The following is a 23,480-nucleotide window of genomic DNA, read 5'->3' on the forward strand; positions in this document are numbered from 1 at the left end:
AGCAAATGTTTTAATGTTTACGTGTGTAAATATATCCTGTCGGTTCTGTTTCTCTGCTGAGCCTTAATATAACCACCTCCCCATCCCAGTCTCCGGCAACCATTGATCTGCCTTCTATTTTTTTAAATAAAAAAAGATTTATTTATTTATACACACATACACACACACACACACACACACACGCACCCTTCTTGTTTGCACTCCCTGTCTGCTCTTTCTTTGTCTGTTCATTGTGTGCTCTCTCTGTCTGTTCGTTATCTTTTAGGAGGAACTGGGAACCAAACCCAGGGCCTCCCATGTGAGAGAGAGGCATCCAGTCGCTTGAGCCACATCTGTTCCCTGCTTGTTGTGTCTCCTTATTGTGTCTCCTTGCTGTGCCAGGTCGCTGTCTTGCTCGTCCTCTTTAGGAGGCACCGAGAACTGAAACTGGGACCTCCCATGTGGGAGGTGGGCAGCCAACTGCTTGAGTCCCATCTACTCCCCCTCCATTTCTAAAATAATGTCATTTCAGAAATGTCCTATAAATGGAATCCTATAACACGTTACCTTTTAGGGTTGGCTCTTGCCGAGCTAATTCCCTGGGGAGTCATCGGAGCTGTGTGGGACAGTAGTTCGTCTGAGTGTGTTTGCAGGTGGAGCTGACAGGACTTGCTGAGTGTGCCAGACCCTTTGGGCTGGAGGCACCCAGTGTGTCAGCATGTAATACCGAGGCCGAGGTGGCCCAGGGAGGGAGAAGGAGTGGGGCGGGAGGGCTGTGGGGCACGCGGCAGCGAGTGCCTGGAGCCACTCAGGCCTGAGAACGCCGGGGAGGGCCTGGAAGGGGCTCCCCGCTCAGGACTCTTCTTCATTTTTGCAGCCACAGAGGGCTGGCAACAAGGCGAGGCCAAGGGCTGGTCCGTCTGGTGTGGGGTGTTTACAAGGGATGTTCCCAGGAGTCCAGACTGAAAAGAATGAAGTGTTTCCCCCAAGGCAAGATTGAGTCCATTCACGAGAAGACTCTGTTCCAGCTGTCCTTGCTCCTGTTAGAATCTTATTTCTTTGACAGAAGGGATGGTGTTGGCAGGTAGCGGCGGGGGAGGGGTGTGGCAGCTTTGTGGGTCCTGCCAGGCACGGTGACGTGGCCGCTCCTTGACGGGCAATGAGGGAAGCAGTAGAATGGCCTCCCATGCCCCGTCAGTCTCTCATGCTGTCCCCCCAGAGCCCCTCCCTCCCTGCTGGCCTGCCTCAGTTTCCCTGTCACAGCCGCTGGGCTCTTTCCCTTTCTTACTCCCACTTCATCCCTCTGTTTCCAGTTTTTTCTCTCTTTCTCATTTCCCCCGTTTTCTCCCCCATCTCCTTGCTATTTCTCTAAACCACACCCCCTTTCTTGCCTCTACATTCACTCTTCACCTGCCTTTGTTCCGGTGCCTTTTCTCCCTCTTTTTGCATTTCTCTCTTTCTCTCTTTTGTCTTTAGTCTTTCCTTTTCCCTGTCTCTAATTATTTTCATCGGTCTCTCGGGCTCCCCCCCCCCATTCTCTCACGCTCAAGTGTTACTTCCCAGACCTTGAAAACTACATCCTTTCACTCTCAAGAGGCTCACGTGGACAGAATGTCTTAACAAGACGAGGAAGGCACGTCAGCGAGCGTTCCTGTGGAGGCGCCCTGCGGGGCTCGGGGCTGGGGCGGCGGCCGGGACTGTGGCAGTGCCATGGGTGGGTCTCACAGGTAGGGTGGAGGCCGCCGCTGCGGCCACCTCAGGAGAGGAGGAAAGGGCTGGGGGGATCTGTGGGCGCAGACTCAGGGCTCTGAGGGGCGCCTGTGCCTGAGGGAAGCACCAGGTTAAGAGGCTGCCAAGGTCACCTGCAGCCTGGAATGGAAGGAGCGGTGCAGGTCACAGCCCAGGCCTTGCCACCGAGCAGGGGTCCTGCAGCCTGGAGGGAGAGGCCGCCGAGTTCTAAGGGAAGGGACTTCCTGCAGGCTGGGTGGGGGGCATGGGACCTGCCTCCATTCTTGCCCAAATGCTTGTTTCTTTAATGCACGACAGCTGCCCACTTGAGGGACTGTTGGCGCCTCAAAGTGGTCTTTGTGGAACCTCAGAAAATGGTGGATTGTGTTCGCTTTTGTTTCCCAGAGCTAATTGGTCCTATTTTCAAGTCTTTTATGGTGCCAACCACCGCAGAGGCCAGCCAATAAAACCTCCAAGGCCTTTCATTGATAATGCACATCAAAGAGGAACAAGTGCAGCTCTGAGCCTGACAAGAGCCATTGCTGGACCTTTGCCGGCTGATGGTATGGGCTCAGTGGACACAACGGCCGCCGATCTGGAAAGAACTCAGTTTCTCTTAGAGAGGTGGAGAATCTCCGACTGACAAGGCAGCCACTGAGCTGAGCAAGGCCACTGGCCTGCTTTGTTGGTTCTTGGCCCTGGGCTGGGAATAAATGTCTCTTTCACTGCCCTGTGCTGTGAGTGGGGCAGCCTGGCTACAGCCAAATCCATCAGCTGATGCCCCTCAATCTTAGCACTGTTCTGCCTCTGCCCTTTGCCCCATGGATTCTCCTGAGCCTAGAGCACTGCCCCACAGCCATCACTTGTCCCATGCCTAGGTCGCATCCGTGGCGCTGCCCACCATTGCCTTTCTGAGCCAGGGTGCCAGATAAGAACACCCACTCTGGGTGCACATACATCCCTGTTCAGACTCCAGCTCTGTCGCCAGGATCGGCCGAACAGTTTGCAGGGCCCAGTACAAATGAAAATGCAGGGCCCCCTTTTCAGAACTTATTAAGGATATCAAGACAGTGACAGCAGAATGTTAACACAAACGAGCCCAGGAAGCCGGCCCCGTTCATCACTTCCAGGTGTCATGTCTTGAGTGAGTTCTGGAAACTTAGTTTCCACACCTGTAAAATGGGATTAATAGTAATAGCCACCACATGGAATTGCTGTGAGCAGCAATGGAAATGATGCTATTATTGATGATAATATAATAACTGATAACACTCATCATCTGTGTTGCTGTTTCCTTGGCCCTTTGCATATGCTGCCTTATATGTGCTTTATTTACTTATTTTCTAAAATTAATAAACACTGTACCCACCAAGCAACAACCCTCTCACCCCCATTCCATTAACCTCTAATGTACTTTCTGTTTCTATAGATTTGCTATTCTAGAGATTTCATATAAGTGAGATTATATAATATCTGTTGTTTTGTGTCTGACTTACTCAACATGATGTCTTCTAGGTTCATCCATGTGGTTGCATGTCTCAGAACTTCATTCCTTCGTATGGCTGCATAATATTCCCTTGCATGTTTATAACACCTTTTACTTATCCATTCATCCATTGATGGACATTTGGGCTGCTCCCGTCTTTTGATTATCGTGAATAATGTTGTTACAAACACTGGCATACACGTATCTGTTTTGAGTCCCTGGTTTCAATTTCTTTGGGTGTATACCTAGGAGTGAATTGCCAGGTCATGTGTTAATTCTGAATTTATGTTTTGTTTTGTTTTTTAGGTAAACTTTGTTTCAAATTCAGAAAATAACAGACAAAAGATAGCTTAACAAGTTATGGATGCATTATTCCAAATAATTCTGTCCAGGCACTTTTATCACATGTAATCCTGTAAACAAACTCAATGGTTCCTCCGGTGTTTAGAAAGATATGCTGATGAACACAAATTAGTTAAATGATGTGATCAAAGTCTCCTTGTTAATGAAGAAAAGAAGAAAAAAATGCTTAATCATATTCATAGCTCATAAAACTAAACCCCGTATTTTTTCATTAGCAATGATATAGTACTTTCTTTGCTTTTGCTACAAAAATATTACAATATTGTTAACTATGGTCTGTGACTTTCATTAGTTTTATTTTCCCATGAATCACCATCTTAACATCTTGTAGGAGAAGAACACCCCTGTATTTATATTATTAACCACAATCTCATCTCCTGCCACAATCACTGTTATACATTCCCTAGATTATCCTCCAGCTGTCTTCCAGCTAACATTAACCTTCCTAGACTATATGTTTCAGCCACAATCACACCCATAAATCAGCTGATTGTTATTATACTGTGCTACCATAAACTCCATCCATTACCACATACTTACAATTGGCATTATTACATACTCTGCATACGTCCAGCATCAGCTCCCCCTTCTCAGCCCACAGTCCATCTCCCACCAGCCTACTCCACAGTTCAACCCCGTAAGTCGACTCATCGGATTTAGTTCCTGTTAGTGAAACCATACAATATTCATCCTTTTGTATCTGACTTATTTCATTTAACATAATGTCCCCAAGGTTCCTCCGTTCATTTCTTCTTACAGCTGAATAGTATTCTATCATACGTATTTGCCACATTTTGTTTACTCATTCATCAGTTGACAGGCACTTAAGTTGTTTCCATCATTTAGCAATTGTGAATAATGCCATTATGAACATTGGCGTGTAAATATTTGTTTGTGTTTTCCAGTTCTGAATGTATTCCCAGTAGCAGGATTGCTGGGTTATATGGCAGGTCTATATTTAGCTTCCTGAGGAACCACCATCTTCCACAGAGGCTGCACCATTTCATTCTCCCGCCAACAGTGAAGGAGTGTTCCTATTTCTCCACATCCTCTCCAGCATTTGTAGTTTTCTGGTTTTTAAATAATGGCCATTCTGTATGGTGTGAAATATCTCATTGTAGTTTTGATAAGCTTTCCCCTTATCACTAGTGATGTTAAGGACCTGTCATGTGCCTTTGGCCATTTGTATTTCCTCTTTGGCAAACTGCCTATTCAAGTCTTTTGCCCATTTTTAAAATTGGGTTGCTTGTCTTTTAGTTGTTAAGTTGTGTTATCTCTTTATATAACATGGAAATCAAGCCATTCTGACTTCACTTTTTGAAGAGTCATCATGCTGCTTTTCACAAGGGTCGTGGAAAGCCCGTTTTACATTCCCACCAGCAATGCAGGAGGGTTCCATTTCTCCACATTCTCACCAACACCTGTTATTTTCCATTTTCTAAATTATAGCCCTTCTAGTGGGTATGCGGTGGTATCACATTCTGATTTTGGTTTGCATTTTCTTAATGACTACTGATGTTGAATATCTTTTTATGTGCTTATTGGCTATTTGTCTTTAGAAAAAAATGTTCAAGTCCTTGACCTGTTTTTTAATTGGCCTGTCTTTTTGTTGTTGAGTTGTAAGAGTTCTTTTAATTTTTTGGGGGGGGGGAGGTAGGCAAGGGAAGAATGAGTTTATTAAGAGGTAAGAAAACAAAAAAAGAACATGGTCTGAGGCATGGCCCGCAGGCATACTGCAGGATGAGTTGGTGCATGGGGCCGTGGTTGGGGCTTTTTAAGGTCTTTCCTCCTCCCCCTTCATGTTTGGGGTGGGGCCCCAGCTGTTTGCTGTTCTGATTGGTTTCCCCACCTGTCAGTTCTCAGGGACCAATGGTGAGGCCTTTTGAGGGTATCTGGGGCTTTCCCTCTCGTTCAAATGAGATTCTTGTTCCAGGTGAGATTCTCATGGCCAGGGTTTGCGAGATCCCTCAGGAAGTTTCCAGGTGGGTTCTCAAGGCCATGTTGTCTGCTCTCTGTGTCTGCTGATTCTTCAGCTATGACCCAAGTCTTCCCTTTTCCTGTACTAACCTGCCTCAACTCCCCTCTCAGAGGGTTTACACCCTGTTCTTAAGGGGGTGCTGAACAGCGACGGTCATTCTTCTTTAGCTCCTTCCTGCTGGTTAGGGGGAGTAGCCCCTACCTGACAAGGTGTAAAACCCTCTGGCTATTCTATTGTGACTGAGAGAAGACAGGTCTGCACACTGGTTGGACTGGATGAAATCCCCACATAACTAATAAGGAGTGGTTATTGCGCTGGTAATTGTTGCACACTTGGTAAGTCCTTCACACAGCCAGCGTGCAGTGGCACCATTGATCCAGGCTCCGGCGGGGATCAGGGAGTCCCACTTACCTGTCTTCTGGCCGGCCGGCCAAATAATGTACCGGATGGCTCTGGTTTCTGAACTTCTAGGTTCTTGGCTTATGTTGAATAAAGGAATTTAGGGACATGCCATATGGTAGACAAGGGAGTAAAGGAGTTTGTTAAGAAACAAGAAAACGAGAAAATGGTCCAACCTGAGACATGGACCATGGGCCTACAGCAGGGTGAGTTGTGTCTACATATTCTTGATATTCAACCCTTCTCAGATATATGATTTACAGCTATGTTCTCCTGGGCTGTGGGTTGATTTTTTACTTTCTCGGTAATGTCCTTAGGCGAGCAAATTATTTTTAAATGAACTTTTCCTTTTGGAAAATTTTAGATTTGCAGAAAACTTGCAAAGATGGTACAAAGAGCTCCCAGTTGTTATCCTCTTACATCACTGTGGTACATCGTCAAAACAAAGAAACCAACGTTGGTGCTTTACTATTATCTAAACTCCAGACTTTATTTGGATTTCATCAGTTTTCCTTTAACATCCTTTTTCTTTTCCATGATTCTCTCCAAGGCACCACATGGCATTTAGTGTGTGCTCTCTTTGTAATGTCAACTGTGTCTCCAGTGGCAGATCACCTTGCTGGCCAGGCCAGGGAAGCGAGTGAGCCCCAGGCTGCTCCGGAGCAGGCCCCGCAGAGATCCTGAGCTGGAGATGATGATGGCTCATTGGCTGGGGGCCCCTGAACCCTGACCTGGGGAGAGGCCAGCCCCCAGCCAGCACCTTCCTGCTCAGCCTCTGGGTACAGATCAGACTTGGGTCCCTTTTTTTTGCCCATCTGCTGAGTCTGTCTTGTGTGGACAGCTGCTGTGGCACTGAAGACTGAACCAGTCTTGCCTGGTGACGGGCCTGGGGGGCACATAAGGGGTGAGGAGACGAGGAGAGGATCTGAGAGGAGTTCATGGGCCTGGGGGGTAGACCAGATGTGAGGGGTGAGAGGTATGAGGGCTTGGGGTGATCCTCAGGTTTCTGGTTTGAGCAAACTGGGTGGATAAACGTTCTATTTAGTGGACTGGGTGTGGGTCCACAGCAAGTCACTTAATCACCAAAAGCCTGTTTCCTCATCTATAAAAGCACCTTGTGATATCAGTGCAGATTTGCGTCTCTGGAATGTATCAGGTGCTCAATCTATATACCCCATAGTAACCAGACGATTAAAATGTCTGAGATGTGATATGAAGCAAAGCCCAGTGCCTCTCCAGCCGGGAGGGTAGATGCCCAAATGGCTGACCCCAGCACAAATCTTCCATTGAAGGAAGGGGAATCAGGACTCTGGGAGATGGGGTGGGGGAGGGAGCGGGGTCCCCTGGCCAAGGTTGGAGAGCTCAGACTCCAGGTCCGGGGGGGCCCCCTCCCCACACCTGGCTGTCCCTGCCGCCTCCGCCCGTGTGAGTTGGTATCACCTGCCAGTCTCTCAGGCAGAATTTCAGGGGCTCCTCATCAGCTGGTTTCTATGCTGACATTTTTTTTACTCTCGCTCAAAGCCGAATCCATGAGGACCCAGGAACCTTCCAGAGCTGACACCTAGGGTCAGCATTGTCCATAAGTGAGATTGCACCAGCCTGTCCCTCCTGCTGGGACCACCTTGGGCAGTGGCTGCCTGCTTGGGAGCCCCAGCCCTGTTCCCCTGTCACCAAGGCCTCTGCAGCTTCTAGCTTCCACTAGCTGCTGTGGTCCCCGGGCTGACAGGCTGGTGCCGGCGGCCAGGCTGGGCAGGAGGGTTCTGGAGAGTTCTGGTGGGAAGGAGGCCAGCTGGATCCTGCGGGCTCTGCCAGCCGGGCCAGCCCCACCCCACGGAATTGAACACACAGGGGATCTCTCAGAGAAATGGGAGGGGCTTGTTCACAGCTGCCAGAGCATTCTGGAAGCCTCGGAGACCCTTGCTCAGACACAGACATTGCAGGCAGGATAGTTGGGCATGGCCTGAGGTGCAGAAAGCCCTGAGCCAGGACAGGGAAGGGAGGCCAGGGCCCAGGGGAAAAGGTCCTGTGGGCTGGCAGGGCCCAGTGCCAAGATCTCAGAAGAGCCTGATTGAATTGTCGCTCAGCCTTTTACCAGCCACATGACCCTGGCTGTGGGACCCATCCCTGGCCTCTCTGAGCCTGCCTTCTTTCGAAAGTGGGCATCACGGCAGCACGTACCTCCTGGGCAGGTGGGAGGACTGGAGGAGACAGCTGGCATAAAGGGCAGCAGCCGCTGGTCCTGGTGGGGCCCCAGGCATGGGGCTGGAAGCAGAAGGCCTCGTCCCCCCGGCAGCCTCGGCAGCTCTCGGAAGACTTGCCTGAGCGTGTTAGCCAGGGGCCACTGCCGGCTCAGGTGCCCACGGGGCCTGGCAGGTCCTCCGGGTGAGTGAGTGAGGTGGGCGGGGCCAGGGGCCAGGTGGACAGCACACGCCTGCCTGGAGGGGCAGCCCACTGTACCTTGCGGGGGTGTGGTCCCATGTCGCCAGATAGCTCAATCTCTCCAGGGAAGTAGGAACTCTATGAGTCTGTATTTGAAGCATCCCAATTCTTAAATGTTAACAATTAACTCACTTTAAAATATTCATGAGCCAGGAAACGGACTTTGGCCCAGTGGTTAGGGCGTCCGTCTACCACATGGGAGGTCCGCGGTTCAAGCCCCGGGCCTCCTTGACCCGTGTGGAGCTGGCCCGTGCGCAGCGCTGATGCGCGCAAGGAGTGCCCTGCTACACAGGGGTGTCCCCCGCGTAGGGGAGCCCCACGCGCAAGGAGTGCACCCATAAGGAGAGCCGCCCAGCGCGAAGGAGGGAGCAGCCTGCCGAGGAATGGCGCCGCCCACACTTCCCATGCCGCTGATGACAACAGAAGCGGACAAAGAAACAAGATGCAGCAAAAAGACACAGAAAACAGACAACCGGGGGAGGGGAGGGGAATTAAATAAAAATAAATCTTTAAAAAATAAAAATAAAAACAAAATATTCATGAGCCAAAAAAAAAAAAAAAAAGATGCCTCCAGTTTGCCATCTCTGAGTAGGCTGGAAGGGGGGACATCAGAGTCTCCAAGATGGAAAGCAGGTGCTGAAGGGACAGTCCAGGCCCTGGACTAAGAGCCCAGCCCAGCCCAGCTCTGGGGGGGGGGTACCTGCGCGCTGGCTCAGTGCCAGGGCAACACAGACCCTGGAGCCAGGCAGGCCTGGGTCCCAGCCCCAGCTCCGCCGGTTCCCAGCTGGGCCAGGGACTCAGCCTCCAGGCTCCTCTTTTGCCAGTTGGGATTAAGGACCACTGGCTGCCTTTCTGGGCGGCCCTGAGGGTGAAGGTGCTGTGAGCCTACGGGCCCTGGGGGGCTGGGGGCTGCGATAGCAGCCCCGGGGCTTTGAGACAAGGGCTGGGTACGCTTGGGCCGTAGAGAAGACACGTCTTTCTTCTACCGGCTTTTTCTTTCATGTATTTTTTTTATTTTGGAGTTGCTTGACGGTGCAGGGCGCCCGTGTGCCCCTCACGCCGTCTTCCCGTCGCTGACACCTTCCGTTGCTGGGTGCAGCCCCGGCAGTCACCGTAGAGCGCCGTTGGCTGGGCTCGCCTCGCTGGCTCGTCCTGGCTCCTCAGCTTCCTGGTTTATGGCAGTTTCTCACACTTGCCTTGTTTTTCAGGACCTTGACAGTTTTGAGGAGACCCAGTCTTGGAGTGTTCTGTGGAATGGCCCTTAGGGTTAGGCCCTTAGGGAATGGCTCGTGAGTCGCTTGGGGCTCTGGTTTGGGGGAGGAAGCCCTGCAGAGGTGAAGTCACTGAGGCCGCCAACCTTGATGACCTGGCCGAGCAGTGCTGACCCGGTTTCTCTTCTCTAAAATGACCTTCCCCCTTTCTAGGCTCCACTTTTCAGAAGCAAGTCACTAAGCACAGTCCACTCCAGGGAAGGGGGCAGTTTAGCTCCAGCTCCCGGAGGGGGAGTCTCCACATAAGTTATTTGGAATTCTTCTGTACAATAGATCTGTGTCCCGACTCTTACCCCTAATCTGCTTGCTTTTGCATTTAGTGGTTTTCTCTTCTTTTGGAAACCATTCCATTATATAAACAAGCTGGGTTTGAGTCCTGGCTCTGCCCGTTTGCTCTGTATGACCTTGGGTATCATCCTTAAACGGAGCGATGATGAAAGTATTAACGTGTCAGGCAGTGGTTTGTTTGTTTTTTAAGATTTTATTTATTTACTCCCCTCCCCCCTCCTTGTTTGCACCTGCTATCTGTTCTCTGTGTTCATTTGCTGGGTGCTCTCTATGTCTGCTTGTCTTCTCTTTAGGAGGAACCGGGAACCGAATCTGGGACCTCCCATGTGGGAGAGAGGCACGCAATCTCTTGAGCCACCTCCACTCCTTGCTTTGTTGTGTCTCTCATTGTCTTTTCTCTTTGTGTCTCCATGTTGTGTCATCTTGTTGTATCAGCTTGCCATGCCTGCCCATCGCTCTAGCTCCCTGTCTTGCTCGTCCTCTCCAGGAGGCACCTGAAACCAAACCCGGGACTTCCTATGTGGTAGGCAGGAGCTCAATCATTTGTGCCACATCCTCTTTTCGTCAGGCAGTTTTAGGCTGCATTCAGCGCATGTAACAGCAACCTGACTAATGTGTGTTAACCAAATAGGGTTGTTTTTTCCCTTCATGTGACAGAAAGTCCTGAGGTCAAGCTAGTGGAGCTTCTGAAGGACATCATCAGGGATCCAGGCTTCTCTTGGCTGCTCACTCTGCTGGCTCTAGCATGTGGCTTTTGTCCTCATGGTCTCAAGGTGGCTGCAGGCAGGAAGGAGGTGGAAAACAAAGGCAAAGGGCTCCCTTAGCCAAGGCTGTCCCTGTTTGTCAGGAAATCGTTTTCTGGGAAATCCCACTTTAAGATGCCTGCTTGTTATCTCCCATCAGAGATGGTCTCAGTTACTCCTAGCCTCAAGGGAGTTGCCAGTCCTGCTGGCCCGAGCCTCCTGCCCATTCTGGGTGAGTCAGGCCAGGCTGGGGTTGTGTGATTGCCCAATAGCAGCTGGCTAAATAAAACCCAGGCCCGAGGACAATCAGCAAGGCAGGCCTGGCCCAGAATACATCTGCCCGTGTCTGGTGACCAGTCACTGAATGCCCACTCATGTGGGAGGTACCCGGGGGGAGGGGGGGGCATTTCTTTGTTACTGTTCTAGATAGGAAGACTGATCTAATCCAGGAGCACTGTATGGCCTGGAGACCACATCCAGCTTGCTGCCTGTTTTGTAAATAAAGTTTTATTGGAACACAGCCATGTCATTTGTTTACGTATAGTCTATGGCTGCTTTAGTGCTACAGTGGCAGAGTTGAGTAGTTGGAAAGTCTAAAATATTTACTGTTTGGCCCTTTATAGAAAAGCTCAGCTGGCTCTGGCTTGAACAGAAAACAGAGCGAGAGATGTGCTACTGGGGCGTCCCGAGATACAAGGATGGACCAGTACTGAAGCGGGCTGTGAAGGCACAGAAGAGAGGGAGGGCAGCCCAGCACGAGCATGGGTCCTGAGGTCTGGGTGCTTGGTTTACAGCAGACAGGAAGGAGGCCCTGAACCCAGGCCAGGGCCTACAGCTTCATCTTGTGGTGAGCTGTGACGGCCATCTGGGGTTGCTGTCAGGAGAGGAGCTGCCTTGGTAGTGTGGATTTCGAGGGGGAGGGGGCAACAGTAAGGCATCTACCCAGCTGCAGGGCACAGAAACCAGGAAACAGGGACAGTGGCGGGGGCTGGAGCAATTAGGAGAGGACCCTCCCATCTAAGGCCTCCGCAGCTTCACCACCTGGGCCCCATGGGACTACGAGCCCAGAGCTTCCAGATCATCTGATTTTCCCAGAGAAGCTGGACGTCTGGCTTTTTATGTGAAATCTCCTGATTTTTAGTTGTTTGCAAAATTAATCCCACTTTTAAAAAGCCATAAAGCAGGCCAAGCAGGCTCGTGTCTGGTCTGTGGGCTGGGGTTTGGGGCACTCAGATGTCCGGGGTGCAGGTGGGGTAGGCCCAGGGGAGTGTGCCAGGCCCCACAGCTGGGAGAGGCCCCTCTTCCCAAGGAGGGCAGGCGGTCTCTGGGCTGGGAGGAACGAGCTGGGGGTGGGGGCCCCACGGTGTCAGCTTTCAGGTGCCTTGGCCTATCCCACAGCAGAGCCCTGGAACATTCCTGCCTGCAGGCTGGTGGGCAGGAGGAGCAAGAGCCCTGAGAGCAGCTCCTCCTTGCTTACCTGGGTGACTGCTGTGGGAGCTCCCTGGGTGAGGGAGATGCTCTCACTGGGGCTGGGGGGCTGGGCAGGAATCCCTAAAGTCCCCTCTGAGATGCTAAGGCAAGGACCACTGTTGAGACTAGGCTCACGCCAGGCCAGAGCAGCACGTGTCCACCCACTGCCCCAGCCGCACATTTTGGTGGAGAGGACACACTCAGAGCCCACTGGCTCATCCAGAGGACCCCTGCCCGGCCCACCTTGGGCCCACTCTCAACCAGTTCTGACACACGTCCTCTGCCATGTGGTCCGGGGCTTGGGCCAGGGCCGTCTTGCAGGCTGTGACCTTTCAACAAAGGAAAGAAGCTTGTTTGGAATAGGAACCCAGTAGGATCCTAGGATCGATTTCCTTGTCGAAGGACACGTGAAACAGCTGTTTATAATCCATTGTGGCGTTTTCAGGGCCTCGAGGTTCGCCTCCCTGCCTTCCCTCCTCATCCGTGCTCAGAGTACAGGGACGATGCTTGCCCTCTCTGACACCAGGGTAGGGGCCACGGCTGCGAGAGTCTTGCATGAGCTCTCGCTGGGCCTAAACATCTGATTATATCTTGCCTTGGTTTCCAGGGCTCATAACAAAGTGCCATAAACCTGGGGTTTAAAATCACAGAAATTGATTCTTTCCCAGAGATCAGGTGTCTGAAAATCCAAGGTGTCAGCAAGGCCCACTCCATCTGAGACCTGTAGGAGAGAATCCTTCCTTGCCTCTTCCCAGCTTCTGGTGTTTGCCGGCAGTCCTTGGTGTTCTGAGCTTGTACATATGACCCCTCCAGTCTCTGCCTCTGTTGGTCTATGTATTCATTCATTTTGGGTTAACATATATACACAACACAATTTTCCATTTTAGCCACTTTTCAAATACACATTTCAGTGGTGGTAATTACATTCACAATGTGATGCCACTACCATCACCACCATCCATTACCAAAATTTTTCTTTCACCCCAGACACAAACTCTGTATCAATTAAACATTAACTCCCCATTCCCCACCCTCACCCCTGCCCCGGGAACCTGTATTCTAATTTCTGAATCTATAAATTTGCTTATTCTAATTATTTCATATACATGAATCATGCAATATCTGTCCTTATGTGTCTGGCTTATTTCATTCAACCTGATGTCTTCAAGGTTCATCCACGTTGTAGCATGTATCAGAATTTGATTCCTTTTTATGGCTGAGTAATATTCCATTGTATCTAAACCATATTTTGTTTATCAGTTGATGGAAAAACTTAGGTTGTTTCCACCTTTTGGCTCTAGTGAATAATGCTGCTCTGAACACTGGAGTACAAATACCTGTTTGAGGGCCTGCTTTCAGTTCTTTGGGGTATACACCTAGAGGTGGAATTGCCAGGTCACGTGGTAATTCTATACTTAACTTTCTGAGGAACTGCCATACTGTTTTCCACAGATGCTATGCAATTTTACATTCCCACCAACAATGCCAGGAGGGTTCCAGTTTCTCTCCATCCTCTCTAACACTTATTTTCCATTTTTTAATAATAGCCCTTCTCATGGGTGTGCGGTATCTCATTGTGGTTTTGGTTTGCATTTCCTTAATGGCTCATGATGTTGAGCATCTTTTCACATGTTTATTGGCCATTTGTATCTCTTCTTTGGAAAAATGTCTAAGACCTTTGCCCATTTTTAAATTGAGTTGTCTTTTTGTTGTTGAGTTGTAGTCTTTTTATATTTGGGATATTAAACCCTAACCAGATATGTGGTATTTGCCTGTGTGTTTGTCTACATGGTCATCTTCTCCCTTTGTCCTTCTCTTTTCCCCCTCCCCCGCCCTGCTGTTTTTGCCGTCTGTGTCCATTTGCTGTGTGATCTTCTGTTATCTGTTTCTCTTTTTATCTTCTCATCTTTCTCCTCTAGGATTCAGAGGGATTTGATTCTGGGGACCTCTGATGTGGAGAGAGGTTCCCTGTCCATTGTGCCACCTCAGTTCCTAGTGTCTGTTGCCCTTCACTTTGACTCTCCCCTTCATCTCTCTTTTGTTGTGTCATCATCTTGCTGCATGACTGACTCACTTGTGCGTGCACTGGCTCACTGTGCGGACACTCACGCAGGCACTCTGCTCACCACCCAGGCGAGCGTCCTCCCACATGGGAGGCGGAGGCCTTATCACTTGAGCCACATCTGCCTGCCTGTCCTCCTCATCTTTCAAGAACACCTGGCATTGCTTTTTATTTTTTTTAAAGAAGTATCTTATGGTCCCAAGACTGTATGTCAGGATGAAAGGGCCAGTCATTGGTCTACCAGGATTCACCTGAATGCTCTAAAAAAAAAAAAAAGATTTATTTTTAAAATTTCTCTCCCCTTCTCCCCCCCCCCCGCCAGTTGTCTGCTCTCTGTGTCCATTCACTGTGCGTTCTTCTGTGTCTACTTATATTCTTGCCAGCGGCACCAGGAATGTGTCTGTTTTTGCTGCGTCAGCTTGCTGCGTCAGCTCTCCGTGTGTGTGGCACCACTCCTGGGCAGGCTGCACTTTTTTTGTGCTGGGCAGCTCTCCTTATGGGGTGCACTCCTTGCGCGGGGGGTTCTCCTATGTGGGGGACATGGCTGCGTGGCACGTCACTCCTTGCGCACATCAGCACTGTGCGTGGGCCAGCAGGCCCGGGCTGGTGCCTGCCTGGACCTCCCATGTGGTAGGCGGATGCTCTATCCGTTGAGCCAAATCCGCTTCCCCTGAATGCTTTTTTGGTACTAGAATGGCCAGTTCTCAGGAGAAACGGGGGTGCAGATACTCTGAAACTGGATTGTTGACAAGTTGCCTTCCTCTGCCTGTGAGGTGTAGCTTGTGACTTTAAAAAAGAGCTGCTTAATTTCCCGGTTGTGTTCTGATTGTACTGTTAGAGGGAGTGTGTCCACCAGTCTCCAGGGATGGAGGTGGCTGGAAGGTGCTGGAAGAGAAAGCAGGGGACTGATCAAGGGTAACTGGATGGAATGTTCTCTTTCCCTTTTTGTGAGACTGACATTGGCCAAGGTGGATTGCTCAGCTGGGTTCCAGGTGTGGAGGGGAGACACAAGGAAGTGTGTGACGTCTGGACATTGGAGCACGGTCCACCTTACTTAGAATCCTCTGATGGCTCCCCTCTAAACCGGGAGATGGCTCAGCGTGGTGGAAGCCTCAAGGGCTTTGGTGCTCAGATGCCAGAATCTGTCCACTCCTGCCCTCTCTCCCCAAGCCAGCCACTCTCACTTTTGCCTGGACATTCTCCCTGGCTTTTCTCCTCCTCCCCCTCCCCCCGCCCACTCCAGTCTTTTCTCTACCCTCCTCTTTCTAAACACACAGCTGCCATCACACACACTCCCCACCTAATGCCTCGTGGCTCCTGGATGCTCGTAGGATGATGTTCTTCACGTGGCCTTCAGGAGCCTCCATGATCTGACCCTGGTTTCCAGCTGCTTCCCGGTCTACCCTCTGACCCAGCTCTAGGCTGAACTCAGTTCCGCAGGCCCATCACACGCTGCTGTGCACACCCCTCTGCGGGTGGGACCTGTCATCAGTGTTTTGTAAAGCTCCCCCGTGGATTCCAGTGTGTGGCCATGTTTGAGAACTCATTTTAGGCGGTCCTCTGTAAAACTGGTTTTCCCTGGGAATGCATAATCTGCAGGGTCCCACCAACCAGGGCTTGGGGAGGGTTGCTTAGTGGAAAATCTCTCCTTCCTAACCCCCTTTTGACAAGTATCTAAACCAGAAGCACGCACGCCCTTTTAAAAATGGCTTTATTTTTTGAAAAAGTAACACATGCAGAAGGCAAAAACCTCAGCGCAGATGGGTAGGTACACCGTGAATCAGATCTCTTGTACCTTGATCCCCACTTCCTCTCACCAGCGGCAGCGCCTGGGCCCAGGTTCCTGCCTCTGCCCGTGGAGCTCGCTGTGCGCACACGTGTGTGGGGTGGAGGGCCGCCTCCTTCACACGGGCTAGCATGTAGGCTCCCACACTCTGTACCTTGCTTTCTGCATTTGCCTTGGAGCTAACTCCTCCCTAAAGCCTGCTGCATCTCTTTAAAAACTGCAGAGTACTCCCTTGTAGCAATGGGCCCACGTGGATGGATCTGTCTCCTTTGGAGAGGTGGGCTCAGGATGTCACGGAAGCCACTGTGTACATGGGAGGCTCTTCCTGCAGGATGAATTCCTAGAATGGGAATTGTTGGCTCAGAGGTCAAGTAGACTCAAAATGCTGATAGAAGACCTCATTTTTTGTCATTTCAGAAACTGTCTACACCGGTGCCCTCAACGTTTGAGCTGCCCACGTTGTATAGGACCGAGGACCATTTTCCTGTGGATGGCAGGGAGGCCAAGCACCCAGCCCCTTAGTGCCATTGGCTTTGGTCAGCTTCGCGGTCATCCCATCAGGGATGTTGGAAAGTGAACTGTATATCAAGTAGCTTGGAGTTTCTTTACTTCTTTCCTTTTTTAAACTGTTTTTGATTTGTTTTTTGAATATCCTCCCTTGCTTCATACTGACCACAGGGTTCTGAGGAGCATTTATTACCTGCAGAACAAGGCAAGGCTTTGGCTGGTGCCTGCCTGGTGCTTTACTGGGAACGGGGCTATCAGGTCTCACTTGCTGTTGACTGATAGGTGGAGGGCACTTGGTTCCCCTTTTCCTCTGTGAAGAGCTTTGTGTGGGCATCGCAGGGGCTGTGTGGCCGTATCAGCACGGGGAGCGGGCTCCCGTCTCAGTGTGGGCCTGCTGGCTGTGAACCCCAGGGCCTGTGGCCCTGCACATCACTTCAATAAAGATGTCAAGAGGTCATGTGTGTCTGGGTGTGAACATGTTGGATGCGTCTCCATTTGACTCCACGTAAATGTTTCCTCCAAGGCTCCTGCTGCCTCTCTCCGCCAGCCTGAACCTCCAGAGTTGTTTATCCCCAGGACCCCTTGCCTGAGGGGCAGGTGCAGCCTGGTCTTCAGATTTCCAGCAAGAATGCGGAGGATTCCCCAGGTCCTCAGAGGTGCGTTTACCTTCATTTCTTCTCCTCCTATTGTCCCGAGACTCCAAATTCTACCTCTGATGGCTATTTCTGGTTTTTCTAGAATTCCTTTCGGAGCTAAGAAGACACATACACGACTGATCTGTAGAAATGTGTTAGAATTTCAAGGAAATCTAAAAGAATGAATCAGGCAAAATAGCAGTTGAAAAGCAAGGAAAATGTTGTCTTACCAATTCTAGCATAATTTTTGGAATTACAGAATATTAGATGGACCCCTGATTCAGAAAGAGTCAGCATTTTTTAGATCATTTTGTAAACTTTTCTTGGGTATAATTTTCATACAGAAAGGTGTATCCATTAAATTTTACTAATTCAACACACCTGTTTAATCCCCACCCAGCTGAAGGGAGAAGCAAACCTTATCAGGACCCGAAAGCCCCCTCCTGCTCCCTTCCAGGCACTCCCCCAACCCAGGCTAGCACTGGCCTGACATCTAACAGTACAGACTGGTGTTGCTGATTTCTGACTAAGTGGAGTAGGAAGAGAGTATAGACGTATGGTCTATGGTCTTTGTGTTTGGTTTCACTGGTCTGACCCTGTGCCTGAGGGATGCGTCCAGGCTGCTGTGTGAGACTAGAGATCGTTACTTCTCACGGCTGTGCTGTATTGATTAGTACTCTTTTTAATGAAGGAAGCTGAGATCTGTACATACCCTGCCATTTGCTCAGGGACAACACAGATTCAATGGACAGTTAATTTTCCATACAAATGGCTGAGGTTGCTAATTTCCTGAAGTCTGTGGGCGTGTGATTTGCTGGGCACCCCGAAGCTTCTTTCTCCTTCCAGGGTCTCAAGCAAGGGCTACAGGGAGTCAGAAGGGAATGTCATTTGATCAAATCACAGCAATTTAAGTTTCCTAAAATAGAGCCCCGCTAGACCACAGCTAGGAGCTTAGAGGCTCTGAGGCAGCCTGCCTGGGTGGCACAGCCATTTCCCGCATGTCTCAGCTATGTGATCCTGGCCTAGTTGCTTAACCTCTCTGGGCCCACCCTTCCTCTTCTGAAAAAGGCAGAGAATAATAATAATATAAAAGGGTTGTGAGGCTGAAAGGAGATGATCTGTGTGAGTATGGCTCAGGATGTGGCCATGGTAATGAGCATCTGCTCTTAACAGTGAAGGCTTAATGGGAAAGAGGTACAATCTCGCTGCCCTTCTCAATTGACTATGGCATCTAAGAACCTCAGCAGTGACTGGCTTAGGTGATGTCCTTAAATTTCCAAGTACAACAAGCCATGGGAGAGTAAGAGCTGCTAAAGTTGTCCTTGGATCCTTATTGGAAACCCTACTGCCACCCCCAGCTCGTGAGATACGTGGCTGCATGCATGTATGGGGAGAAAGGTGAATGAACTGGAACTGGCCATTCCAAATTTCCTGGGCGTTGCAATGCCAAAAAATCAGCTTTTTTTTTTTTCTTTTCTCCTTTTATTTTTAAATAAGCAACGAGCTTTTAGGGATATTTTGAAGCACCAGGAGAGGAGAAAGGCCAGGACACAGAATCCTGCCAGGAAGTTTCCATCTCCGTCCTCTGTGCTGCATGGATTTTAGAGGTGCTGCCCTTATTGGTGGAGTGGCTCTGTGTTCCCACTTTAAAGCAAGTGTCTTTCTTAACTGCCTCAAGCAAACACAGTCCTTGGCTCCTGACATTAGCAGGCCACAAAACCCACTGCAGAGGTTACTTTGCAGCTGAGGAAACGGTGCTCTTTCTTCTTCTTTTCTTTCGTGGTAGTTGTTGGGCAGGGGTGTCAGTAGAACGGCCGTTGGCAATTTCAATAAGAGCCAGGCTCTTACCAGTCCTTTCCCACTTTCCCGAAGGACATGAGTCATGAGTGTCAAAGGAAGAGGTTTCAAATGGTGGCCCACGGGCTATACATATATCTGCTAGGCAGAAATGTTTGGTTTGGCCTAAACTATGTTTTAAAATGTTTTTATGTTGAGGCAACTGGGTAACCATCTGGAAAAAATAAAGTGAGATCCATCCCTCACACTGTACACCTGGAACAATTCCAGGATTCCAGATGGATCAAAGATTTAAATGCATAAAATGAATCTATAGAAGAAGTAGGGAAAAACTTTGGTGCATCATACAAAATCTAAAAGACATAAAAGATAATTGATTAGACAAAAAAAAAAAAAAAATCGAAGCCTCTCCCTGCCAAAAACAAGCAAAGCAAACAAACAAAAAAAGCCAACAAAAAAATCTCCAGACCAAACAAAACAAAATCCTAAGCAAATCAGAAGAGAAATGGGGGGGGGGGGGGGGAAGCAAACTAGGAAGATGCATGTGAAACTCACATCACAAAAGATAATCTCTCTAATATGTAAACAGCTTCTACAAACAGATGACGGAAAAAAAATAGGCAAGGGATATGAGTAGGCATTTCACAGAAAAGAATGCAAAAGGATCTTAAACATAGGAAAAAATATTCTATAACAAGTGTAAAATTGAAAGTATTTTGAGACAGATCAGACTAGCAAAAATTAAAAACTTTAACACTGTTGAAATTTTGAAGAAACAGGCATTCTTACTCATCAATGGTTAGAGTGTAAACTGGCACATTCCTTACAGAGGTCAATTTGGCAGTCCAGGTCAAAGTTAGAAATGTAATAGTAATTCCACCTCTGGGAATGTAACCACAGGGTACATGTGCACAAGAGAAAGGAATGAATCAGAGGATCATTTGCACTGCACATTGAAATAGCAAAAGACTGGAAAGAACCTAAGAGTTGATGTGGGACTAGTCCAATTGTATACATCCATATAGTGGAATACCACAAAGTTGTAAAATTGCACTGGGTTATGATTAGTATGGAAATATTGCCAAGATATGAAAGCCAAAGTGCAGAAAAATGTACATGGTATGCTACCAACTGTATAACAAAGGCATAAAAAGTCTCTGGAAAGCTAAGCATGAATTTGTGACACATCCCCCTCCCCCCAAATAGTGATTATCAGATTAGATTCCTTACTGCTCTCAGTGAACCAAGGAGATATTAAGGCATTAGCTTACATACCTAAAATTGTTTCCACACACAGGTTGTATCTGGGAGTGTAGAGATGGGCTGACTGGCAGGTATTTGGGGTGGGGGGAGGGTGCATAAAAGGTTTTACACAGGAAATTGCTGGTAGCAAATACACTAGTCAGGGGAAAGCTCACGCTTGTTGCCTGTATTCACTTGCGGGTCTCTTTAAAATAGTGGTTTGTAAGCTTGTCTGCACATAGGAATCAGCTGGGCCACACCCCAAGCCAATTACATCTGAATCTCTGGATCTCTTTTTACAGCTCCCCAGGGGATTTAAATATGCAGCCAGGGCTGGGAATCACTGCTATCAAAAACAATCAGGCAAGAGATTTTCAAGGAGTTGCTAACCTCTCCCCAGATGGAATATCTGCACTTTTAATCTTTCACAAGGATGTACAAGGTTTCACTTGAAGAGTGTAGTTTCCATCCCATGCCTCTGCAAATGTAGCCCTTCCCTGGTGCGGGCTGAGTTGACTCCACCCCAGTTCCAGAGGTGGGTCTCACCTGATCTAAACCAGTCAAGGGGGCCTAACAGGAAACACAGGGGCCAGTTCAGGAATGGTCCAGTTGGCCCAGAGCTCTAGGACTCTGGCTCGAGCGAAGGAAGGGAAGCCACCTCTGAAAGCATGTGAACAGGAAGCGTCCTATGAACACTAGGATGCCTGTCAAGGATGCAAGTGACTGGCACAGCCAGTTACCCTAACGTGCCCCTTTATTAAACCCAGGCCGAGTTGGGTTTCCTATTAGTGAAAGGGTCCTACTTAATATAAAAGGAGTCCAAGGCTTGGTAAAGAAAGGTGGGTAATCACTGATAGGCAAAGACTTTCCTGAGGGCCATGCAGCACCAGTGCCTGAGCTAGGGCTTGGAACCCCATCTCTTGACTCCATGCCCTTTGCTCCCTGCCATGCATTATGGTATCTGAGTCACACTGAAGAAGGCGCATCCAGTTCTTTCCATCTTGCCTGGGCCAAGGAGGAATTATCATTCTGGTGCTCGAATGCCTTGGACACCACTCTTATTAGCCCTCAGCAGGCAATGGCAGCAAGAATTTAGTAATGTTTTCTTCTATTCATTTTTTTAGTTACCTTCTATTAATGGCAAGTTTCGATAGTGATTTGGTTTTCCTTTTTCAAAAAGGAGTTGAAACCAAAATGGTGCAGTTGGGTAGATGTGGCAGAAATCTTGAAGATGGGAGTGTGAACAAGTATAGTTTGGGAAACATTGTGCCAGTGAAAGTACAATATTTTGGTTTAGAGACTAGGGCTTACGCGGCTTTGCAGTCATAAACGTCTTTCTTTTGAAGCTAGTCTTGAACCAAGGTCAGAGGTATACAGTATAATTGAAGTACTAGTGGCTATGGAATCAGATAACCTGGGCTTGAGTCGGCCGCTCCTCATTGCCTCCTGGGATCTTAGATGAGTCACTTAGCTTCTGAGCCTTCATGTGTGCACCTGAAACCCAGAACAAATACTCCCTTTGCAGGAATTAATTCCTTTTGACAGGTAGGATGGAGCAGGGCTGTTTTGAGAAATTAGGTATCTTGGAAGGTAGTGCCCAACAACTTACCACAGGGACTACAGGTACTGAAAATCCTTGGATGATGTGCATTCACAACGTGCCTTCAGCTTTGGGCAATTTTAGGAAAAATATCACACAAGGTGTGGTCAAGCCCCGTGCCTGGAGCCTCCTCCATTTGAGGACAGAGATCTGTTGCCTGAGCCTTGTGTAGCTCCCTTTTCTCAGGGATGATGATACAGCTTTGCTAACTGGCAACATGTAAGCCACACAGCTGTCCCTTCCTTTTCCTTGGCCATCTCCAAGGTACGGCTTTTACTTTTAATTCCTAGACTCCCAGATGGCTGCTTCACATACACAGCTGTCACATTCTGCCCCAGTCTAGATGACAGCCAGTATAGCTTATTAAGTACATTGAAAAGCCATTTTATTCTAGTAGGAAGCTTGCTGCCTCGGTCAGCTTTCAAAAGGTGTCTGATTTACTTAAGATAACCATTTTGTTTCTGTATAGACATTAATAAAAGCACAGTATTGTAAAAACTTCTTTAGGTTTAAATGGCCTTATACCCTTGCATGGAGGCCAGATGGTGCCCTGGGGTAGCGGGTGAGGAAGTTTGCATCATGATGCAGGAACACTGGACTAAGCAGCACACACACACACACACACACACACAAAACTCATTTAAATAGTATGGAAGATCCTGCCCTTTATTCCACACACACAGCATCTGTCCTAGAGATGACTATGGTTCTTTCACTTAGAGAACTTTTAAAGTATGATTTAAGGATTTTCTGGGAATAATTCTGACTACATGCTGACTTTTAAACATAATCCCTGCCTAAACTGCAACTCCACTATATTCTAATTATAGTGAATATTCAAGTTATAATACCATTTAAAGTAGGTTGCTGGGAAGTAGCAGGATGCTGAAGAATTAACAAATGGTGCCCCTCCTTTGGTACAAGTTTGGATCCATTTTCAACCCAACCTTCCAGTAGTTGCTGCTAGAAATCCCTTTTTTTCAAACTTGACAGGTTTCATTGTCTCAGCTACATTATTTTCTATCTTACCTTATGATGACCAAGTGTTATTTTGAATGCCATTTCAGAATGGTAGGTGCAGTATCTTCATTTCCAGTCTTGAGTTTCATCAGTTTGAGATTAACTGCATTAAAGTGATACTGAAGGTAAAACATGCCTCAATTGATACCAACTCAATGAGCAGGATGGGGTAGAAATAAGGGTCACTATTTGTAGAAAAAGCCATTGCCTATGGCAGGGGCAGAAGGCTGACCCAACACTGGAAAATACATATTCCATATATTCTGAATTTAAGTAAAAGAGGTTTTCTGTCACTCAAGCGAAGATTGATGCTCAAACTTTAGTAGAGTAAAATCATGTGGAGATGATTTTTGGGTCCCATTCTTGAGAGTTCGGGGTGGCGGACTGAGGTCAAGGTTGAGGAACCACTTGACTCAGGTTTAATCCCTTCTATTTTCAGAAGAAGCATTAATTCCTCAGTTTTTAATGGTTCTCAAGTTTTTTAATCTGGTGCATTTTGTTCATCTTTGAAGTGGTGTGTATCTTTCCAAACGGGTAGGTACTTGGACCGAACAGATACACAACTAGAGGGCAATAAAGTAAAGGGGCAGTATTTTTCTGCTTGGAACTTAAGAAGTGACAAAACAGCTGCTTGAGATAGACTTCTCCCTTTACCTCTCAATGACAAGAACCGAAGATTTGGGGGAT

The 23,480-nt window shown here is 48.5% G+C and overlaps 1 protein-coding gene across 1 annotated transcript in view; it reads left to right on the plus strand.

The window, feature by feature from the left end:
- Positions 1-16,956, plus strand: part of BCAS4 (breast carcinoma amplified sequence 4) — an 84,655-nt gene extending 67,699 nt beyond the window's left edge. The window contains exon 5 of the mRNA XM_058287232.2: positions 16,410-16,956. Within this exon, the coding sequence (XP_058143215.1) occupies positions 16,410-16,514 (105 nt within the window). The 3' untranslated portion in view covers positions 16,515-16,956. The remainder of the gene's footprint in view (positions 1-16,409) is intronic.
- Positions 16,957-23,480: the final 6,524 nt, after the last annotated feature.

This window comes from Dasypus novemcinctus, chromosome 24 (genome assembly GCF_030445035.2).
Source record: "Dasypus novemcinctus isolate mDasNov1 chromosome 24, mDasNov1.1.hap2, whole genome shotgun sequence".
NCBI classification, from domain to species: domain Eukaryota; kingdom Metazoa; phylum Chordata; class Mammalia; order Cingulata; family Dasypodidae; genus Dasypus; species Dasypus novemcinctus.